The sequence below is a fragment of the Mya arenaria genome, chromosome 8, assembly GCF_026914265.1.
Source record: "Mya arenaria isolate MELC-2E11 chromosome 8, ASM2691426v1".
Taxonomy (NCBI): domain Eukaryota; kingdom Metazoa; phylum Mollusca; class Bivalvia; order Myida; family Myidae; genus Mya; species Mya arenaria.
In genome coordinates, this window is record NC_069129.1 from 37,105,418 (window position 1) to 37,113,498 (window position 8,081).

At 32.0% G+C, this 8,081-nt stretch overlaps 1 protein-coding gene across 1 annotated transcript in view; it reads left to right on the plus strand.

Annotated features, from left to right (window-relative positions):
- The window catches only part of LOC128243285 (uncharacterized), a 15,197-nt gene extending 7,703 nt beyond the window's left edge, over positions 1–7,494 (plus strand). Inside the window, exons 2-7 of the mRNA XM_052960954.1 lie at positions 1,669–1,770; positions 2,267–2,326; positions 3,871–3,944; positions 4,563–5,019; positions 5,718–5,892; positions 7,035–7,494. Coding sequence (XP_052816914.1) covers positions 1,696–1,770; positions 2,267–2,326; positions 3,871–3,944; positions 4,563–5,019; positions 5,718–5,892; positions 7,035–7,333 — 1,140 coding nt within the window. The 5' untranslated portion in view covers positions 1,669–1,695 and the 3' untranslated portion in view covers positions 7,334–7,494. The remainder of the gene's footprint in view (positions 1–1,668; positions 1,771–2,266; positions 2,327–3,870; positions 3,945–4,562; positions 5,020–5,717; positions 5,893–7,034) is intronic.
- Positions 7,495–8,081: the final 587 nt, after the last annotated feature.

Genomic DNA, 8,081 nt, shown 5'->3' on the forward strand with positions numbered 1-8,081 from the left:
AGGGTATTAACGCAAAAATTACATCTTGCTTTCTTACGTTACATCGTGCTTTCTGACTTGTACATCATGGATTCTTACTTTTACATTTTGCATTATGACATGCACACAATGCATTATGACTTGCACATTTTGCTTTAAATTGCATGAATCGTTCGTTATTTGACTATCTTCAATTTTGTCTACGTTAAAGTTATATGTTTGATGCTAAAATCAGGTCAGTTTAATTATAATGATCGTAAACTGTCTACATTTAATGTGTACAAAAATAGGAAACCTATGTTAATCGATTATACATGTATAAATAATAAATGGAAGCACGCACTTTGTGAAATACAACAAGGCAGGTTGCAAACTACACTGTTTTTACGACAGAGGGCGCAAGTTCGGAAACATGTACGGAACCATACGGAAATTACCGAAAATATACGAGTATCCGGAATATCGATCACAATAGTGATGTCCCTTATTTGCAATTTAGCCATAGTCTTATTTGTTACGGTTTAGGTTACACACCACCATTGTTTTTCCCTATATAATTCAATGTAAAATTATAATTTTTAGACAACATTTAAAGGCATTTCGAGCGAATGCAGGCTATGATAACCACATATATTCTTAAAGTAAAAGCTTTAAATTACATTTTAAGCCAATAAAAAAGGGGAGTCAAGTTATTCCTAAGAAAAATCACTCCACTTGAAAAACAAACTCTAAAAATTGCACCGTCCGGCATGACAGTTCTTCCAAAATGACCTTTCAACTATAGGGCAGCGGTTTATGCTTTAATCTCTACTCTAAATGATAAATCAAGCAAGAATAGATACTTAAGGTATAAAAGTTTCAGGAATAATGATAGTTTTGATTTACAGTGTATTGAGCATGTGAAAACATGTCTATCAATCATAAGAACTTTTTTTTTTAATGAGAAATTTCCACACAACGGAAGTACATATGACGTAATGACACAACGGAAGTACATATGACGTAATGGTGACGTCATTCCTTGATGCCATGTGGTTGATTTTTTTATCATCTGATCATTTGTTATAAATAAACAACATCTGCTATTCATATACACCAAAAGCAGTTGCAGATTCATTCTTTTTTAGTATAAGTGATAAAGAATTGTCAGTGTTGGATTAAAGGTGACAGGCGTCTGATGTACATGATCGTGTACATTGCCGTCTCGCCTAACACACATAGTGGCTTGATGACACAGGAGTTCATATTAGTCCATCTAGCCATAATAAATAAGTTTAACTAGCCAAAATTGATATAAATCTATGCTCCTCACAGGTATAATTGAAATAAGGATATTGATTTCTTTGATTGCCTCTTATAAGGTTTAGCTTTTGTTTTATTTGAGTTATTTCTAGAAACTGTATCACAGTAAGATAATACTCATGTGCTCAAAGCTCCGAACTTTAGTCACTATTTTTGGTTTAAACAGCTCAAAATAGCATTGCATTTTTATAAACACGATATTCTTCGTTTTTACTCAGCATCCTGTATATGGAAATTATAATCATCTTTCAAAGCAGAGAGTCTAAGTGACATGTATGTAATTTTTCAAATCTGCATAAATTTATAAGCACTATTTAGGAAAGAATAATTATCGAAGTTGCATAGTAAGTGTATGCATGTATAAATGTATTAAGAATTTTGAAACAGGTTGATACTGATGATCAAACAACAGAGATGTGTTTGAGGTGTGGCAAAAGTATTCCTCTTCAACGTCTTCGCCTCCATATTGATGCTCGTGGGACTGATGAGGTACCTCACTAGTAATTACTTGTATCTATCAAAAGTTAGATTTTGATTAAAGACCAACCCATTCCATGATACAGAATTCATATCATTTCATCCATTTTAATGAACTCTTCATATTTCATATAACTTAAGGTCTAGGCATTTGTTGATAACAAGGAATCTTTAAGATTTTATTGAGTGGTACATGTGTAGGTAGAGAACTAGTTGGAGTGAGCTTAAATCTTTATTTTAAGGGGGGAAACTTACTTTGTGCTTAACTCTTACCATTGGTAAAAGCAATTATGGACCATTCAATTTACAAAATTAAATATGAAATAGCAAAGGTCTGTATATTTTGTATGTGGATATGACATCATGTTTGCATAAAGAAAACTGAGCCAGAGTTTGTATATGTTTCTGCTGTATATTCAAAAAAGACAAACTTTTCAATTCATGCAAGTGAGATTAATTAACATAATATTTTGTTATCATTTAAATGTGTGCAAGCTGTAAACTTCAGGTAGATGCAGCCAGTGCAAAGATGAGCCAGGGACAGATTCCAGTCTGCAAATTTGCATGTGTAATTATTTTGTTTGTTTATTTACAAGTTACACGTACATTGCCAATAATTATTAAAGTTTGAAAACTCCTTCTCAGCAGTAGGAAAGAAATTGTTAAGATCTAAAAAAAAATCAGTTATGAATCTGAAAACAAATTTTATAAAATAGTTGAAATGTTTTAAAGCCAAATTAATTTTTGAAGGATATTCAATTTCTAGATTGATCAGCAAATTTATCTTATTATATGGCTTGGTTTGTGTAATATATACAACTTTGCATTATAATCCAATATGAATTGATTTCTTTATCTGATAAGAGTTTTTTTATTGAAAGGCTAATAAATATTTCAATTGTTACCACACTTTCATTTTATCAATACCTCAAACTACCCCTCATACAAATATGCTATTATTCAGTTGTTTTTTCACATTCTGTGATAGACCTAGTTTAGCTAAAATTACAGTTGTGTTATTTAAAGGCAATGGATACATGCAAACCATCAGAACAGTAATTTTCTTTTTTAAGTTTATGAGTTACAAGTTTTATAAGTGTTCTGCCAAGATTGAAAATATAATAATTTATTAATTCATTATAGTATGTAATTCAAATTTGTCTCATCATGTACACAAGAAAAGGACCTTTGTTGTACTCCCAGAACATACCAAAATAACAAACATTCAAAGGGGATTGAACAAGATAAAGAGGTAATCAACCTTGTTGCCAGGTTAAAGGTCAAAAAGCTTCATTGAACTCTGTCAAATTCCACTCTATGTTTATTTACAGTGATACTGAAAAATATTAAAGTTTTTTTTTGTCAAACATCTTGAACATCACATAGCAAGGGCATCTGTGCCTGTGACACGTTTCATTTTATTAATGAATCTGAATAACATCATGTTTGAGTCTTTGAAAAATTATTTCAGTGTCTTGAAATGTTGGCAGAACACACAATTTATCAGTTACTGTTTGTGGCTTTTTAAGAATATATTGAAGAATGTATTGTCTACATATCTTGCACCCCCTTCCCCCAGACTACCTGTTCATTCAGCTGTTGCATGTTTTTCTGTTGCACCAAATAGTACCAGTGTAAAGTAATGAAGAACATTTCCAAACATATAGGTTTTGCAGTTTTTTTCAAGTATTTCATGTGGATGTCATTTCTACTTAAAATCAAGTTCTGGTTAAAATCTGCACAATGTCATTTTTATACACCCATAAAACAGTTTATGACATAAAGCGGTATATTGGTGTACAGCAATGAGTTTGTGGTTTGGTCAGTCTACTTGTTCTGTGGAATTTCCATACAATAACTACTTAATAGGTCAGCAGCTTATGATGTTTTTCTTCATTTAATATATCAAAATAAATAATTACTGACAAAGTTTTTATTTCAAAAAAACTTTGCTACATGTATATATACCATTAAATTCATTGTAATGTAATATGAAATCATTAAAATCTACTAGACCAAAAAAACAACATACCTAGGTTAAATGATTTCAGTATATCACTAATATTCTTTATATGTAGCAGTACAGAGCTGTGTCCTCTATTCCATGATGAGTTCCCTGTCAGCACCATAGAAGAGCATGCTGCAAGTTGTTGTGAGAACCAGCTGTCTAATCCCACCCTTGCTAGGTAAGTGATTTTGGTAGCCCAAATAATGTTATCACTCAATTTTAGTTCATTGGCTGGATGATTTGGTATTCATGGTTGTTTGTTAAAATGAAATTGTAACAATTTATTCAAAAGACATAATTAAACATATGACAAATTATATACAGTCAGCATAATATAATACATTGATAAAACGCAGAAACCATACATGTAAAAAGCTGTGGTCAAGTCCATAAGCATAACGTTACCATCTGTAGATTTAATAAGGTGACAATAACTGTTTTTGTCGAACCTGCTTGTGGTAAGCTCGACATAGCTTTGACAATGGCGGCTCCGTGTATGTGCATGTGTGCTTCTGTCTGAACTGGGGTGTATCTTGACCATGCATTATAAAATTGTTTAACATATCCAGAGTATGTTATATCTGTATATTATTACATGGAATAAGGAAGTGAAAATCAGGCCAAAATTATTTGTTTGTTGTATCCGAAGTTTTATTATAACTGGAGTTATTATTTTAGGAGTTTACTTTATACTACCAAAAATGCTGTCATCCAGTTTAGGACCTTGTATAGCATTGTTTTACATCTACAATTTGTTCCCTGTCTTGAGTATTTATAAGAAATATTTGTTTTTAAGGACTCTTGATGCAGAGTTAGATGCCATAGCAGCAAAGGTTGGAGACTGTAATGAAAACTGGCTAATCAATGTTGTGAGGAGAAATTTCTTTAAAACAACATTTGAAGAACTATCGGATGCTTTGACAATTGACTGGGAAAAACCTATGAAAATTCACTTCATAGGAGAAGAAGGCTTAGATGCAGGTGGCTTAACCAGGGCGTTTTTCAGCTTGTTGTTTAGGAACAATGACCTTTTTGAAAATGGATCATTTAGATTAGATTCAGGCCTGCTTGAAAAGAAGACTTATGAAACAATGGGAAGAGCTACTGTACGTGCCATCCTCGCAGGACACCCAGGCCCAAAATGTTTTAATCCATTGCTGGCCAGGTTCATTTGTACTGGTGAAGAACCAGATCTAGCAGATATACCAGATGAATATGTTGGAAGGCCTGATGTGTTAGCAGCCATACAAGAGGTATGTTTAGACTTTCGTTAAAGAATTGAAGTTTACTTTACCTCCTTTCAAAGTAATTTTTCTCTGTAAATACATCATAAAAGACACAGCCCATTGTTATATTTATATTTATACAATAAAAAGTATATGCATTTTTTAAAGTTTTTTCCTTACAACTTTTAAAACCATTTCAAATACCAACTTCAAACTTCATACATATTGTATGATTTATGGTCCTTTGTAACCTATCTGAACTTGGAAGGATTTAAAAGGAATTGAATGAAACTTAAATTATCAATTTAGTAATGGCAATATGGCCTAATTAATGTACAAGAACCACAACTCTACTACCTGTTGTCACGAAATAGCCTCCCTTGATTTGAAAGAAAATGCTAAAGCATGTTATACTGAATAAAATGTTTTGGATGAAGTTTCATTCATCATTATGATAATGACAGTGGAATTATATAAAAATCATAACACTGTGACCAGTGCTATCAATTAGTCTCCAGTGTAAACATGTACAAATTGTAAGAAACTTTATGATATATTTGAATCAAACATATACATGTATGTTGATCATCTCCCTTTGCTCAATCTTCTTATACCGTTTGGTTAGTGTATTTAACAACTTTGTATATAGTCTAAAACAAATTAAAATATGACTCCCTCTCTCAAAAGGGTATACTCCCCATTTATGATCGGTAATTATTTTGCAGATCTCAACAGACAGTACGGGATCTGGAGACCTTGTTCAAAGACATGGTGATCTGCTGGAGCAGGCGGGCTTTAGAAAAGTTTTGTCATCATCAACTACCAGTGAAGCTGTACATGCTCTGAAACGGCACTTCACCTTTTATCATGTGATTGGACCACTTCTTCAATTCAGACAAGGCATGGGTTTACTTAATGTTTGAAAATACTTGTTTGAAATCAATATTTTTAGTCAATGCATTTCTCCATCTTGATTGCATACATGTTTTAAAGGATTGGACACTATCAATGTTTAATTTGAAAAAGATAGGTTGTCAGCAGTTTGAATTACTTCGGTACCAGTTATGTCTGCAAAGTTTAAGGGCTCATTTAGAAAATTAAACGCTGTGACAATTAAAGGTACTATTAAAGTTCTGAAGCCATTTATTTAAGAATTTAAATAGATTTTAAAGAAAAATGTTAAACATGGTTTTAATACTGGGAAGCTGGTTGTGTTTGGAATGAGTTAGGAGCCTTGTCTCAGAAATTTGATACTATGGAAACTTCATATAGGGAATTTAACTGGCAAGAATGTGAATATGTATTTAGTATTTGCATTTAGTAATTATATTCTAAATTGGAAAGTGAAAAAGATTGTCACAGTTTCCTATATTCTTATTTTAATGTATACAGTGGCCTTGAAAATCAATGTTGTTTTTTTTTTGGGGGGGGGGGGGGGTTAAAGAAAAGAATCAAGTAATTGTGATCATTTCTTGTCAATGTCATGCAAAAGGTTGGACATAACTAAAGAATGTCCAATATTTGAATGGACTAAGGTATATGTGTCACAAGACTCAATGGTATGGATGATTGTATTCAGTATTGATACCGAGTAATTTTGGAAAAAAAACCTATGTATTGTGTTGTAAATTATACATGAATATGATTTCAAAAGATTTCAGTAAGGAAACAATTTGTTATTAGTATTTTTAAAATTTCAAACATGCAGGTCAAGTATATAGTGAGACACATAGTATGCACACATTGCCAGTGTCATTTTGCACATATATAGCAAGGAACTCTCATATAAAACATTATTGAGATGTGCACTCGTTTTATTTAAAGATTAATATGAAATAAGATTTGTCTAAATTAAACCTTTTTTAAAACTTCTAAAGCATACATTTCACTGGATGTTGATATGTATTCACCATAACCGAATGTGATCTTTTTTCTCTTTTACTTCAAATCAAGCAGATGGAAGCAAATTGGTATACATTTTAATTTCAGGTAACGTCTAAAGACATTGAAAAGTATATATGTTCCTAAATCATTCTTTGCAGGTTTGAAACTTCTTGGTGTTCAAACTGCCATCCAGGGACATGTCGAGGAGAGTATAAAGTTCTTTACCACATCTCCAGTTAGTGCGTCAGATGTACAAAGTTTCTTCAAACCGACTTACACACCAAATAGCGAATTGAAGCCGAGGGAAGAAATGATCATGTATAACTTTGGGAAATTCTTAAAGAAAGCGGAACGTATGTACTTAAAAAAATTTAATATGTTATTCATGTCTGCATGTGAGCATCTTTATATGCACTTCAAATTTAACAGAACCCCCAGGGCTGTCCCTAATTTTTAGACCCAGTAAAGGTCCCATTCACCTAGCCAAGGAATGTACCTATTTCACCAAATTTGGTCAAAATTCCCCTCCATTATCCCAAAATGTTTAACCTTTGAAAAAATGATTACAAGTCAAATGGCAAAAAAAAATCATTGATTATTGACACTTCCTTGTGTAATGTTTTTGGATTCATGAACTTAATTTACATCAATTGCATTAAATAGAGTAAATTTGTTTGTTTCAGTTAAAGATGTTCGATATATTCACCAAGTGAGCACCAAAAGTAATATTTCCCAAGTGGCTTTACTATTTCATGCTTATAATTTAACAAAAACAACATTTAATTAGTATTTAATAGGGAAACAGCGCAAAATTTCAATCAAATGACGTCATATCAGAAACAAAATTGCATTGCATTCTTTGCTGGCATTGCTTGCGCTCATGTTAGCATTTTTACAATGAAACAGGTAGAATCTGAGAAAACAGTGAAATTATATTTCGATAACTCATTGTTTCAAATGGTAAGTTTATCAAGATATAATCCACCTTTATAGTTTAATAAACCACCGGAAAGCATTAAATAAAATGTTATTTTTGTTTTGTTTCTGTCAATTTGCTAAATTCTTCTGTTGAGCCAAATAATGTTAAATTCCCCTTTCACATGAAGGTTTCGTCTAATTTAATTTTGTAGTGGCTCAACCAATTATTTATGAATTTAAGTCTGCAAAAATGTTCCAAACTGTTATTTCTTTCTGCACCTGTGGGG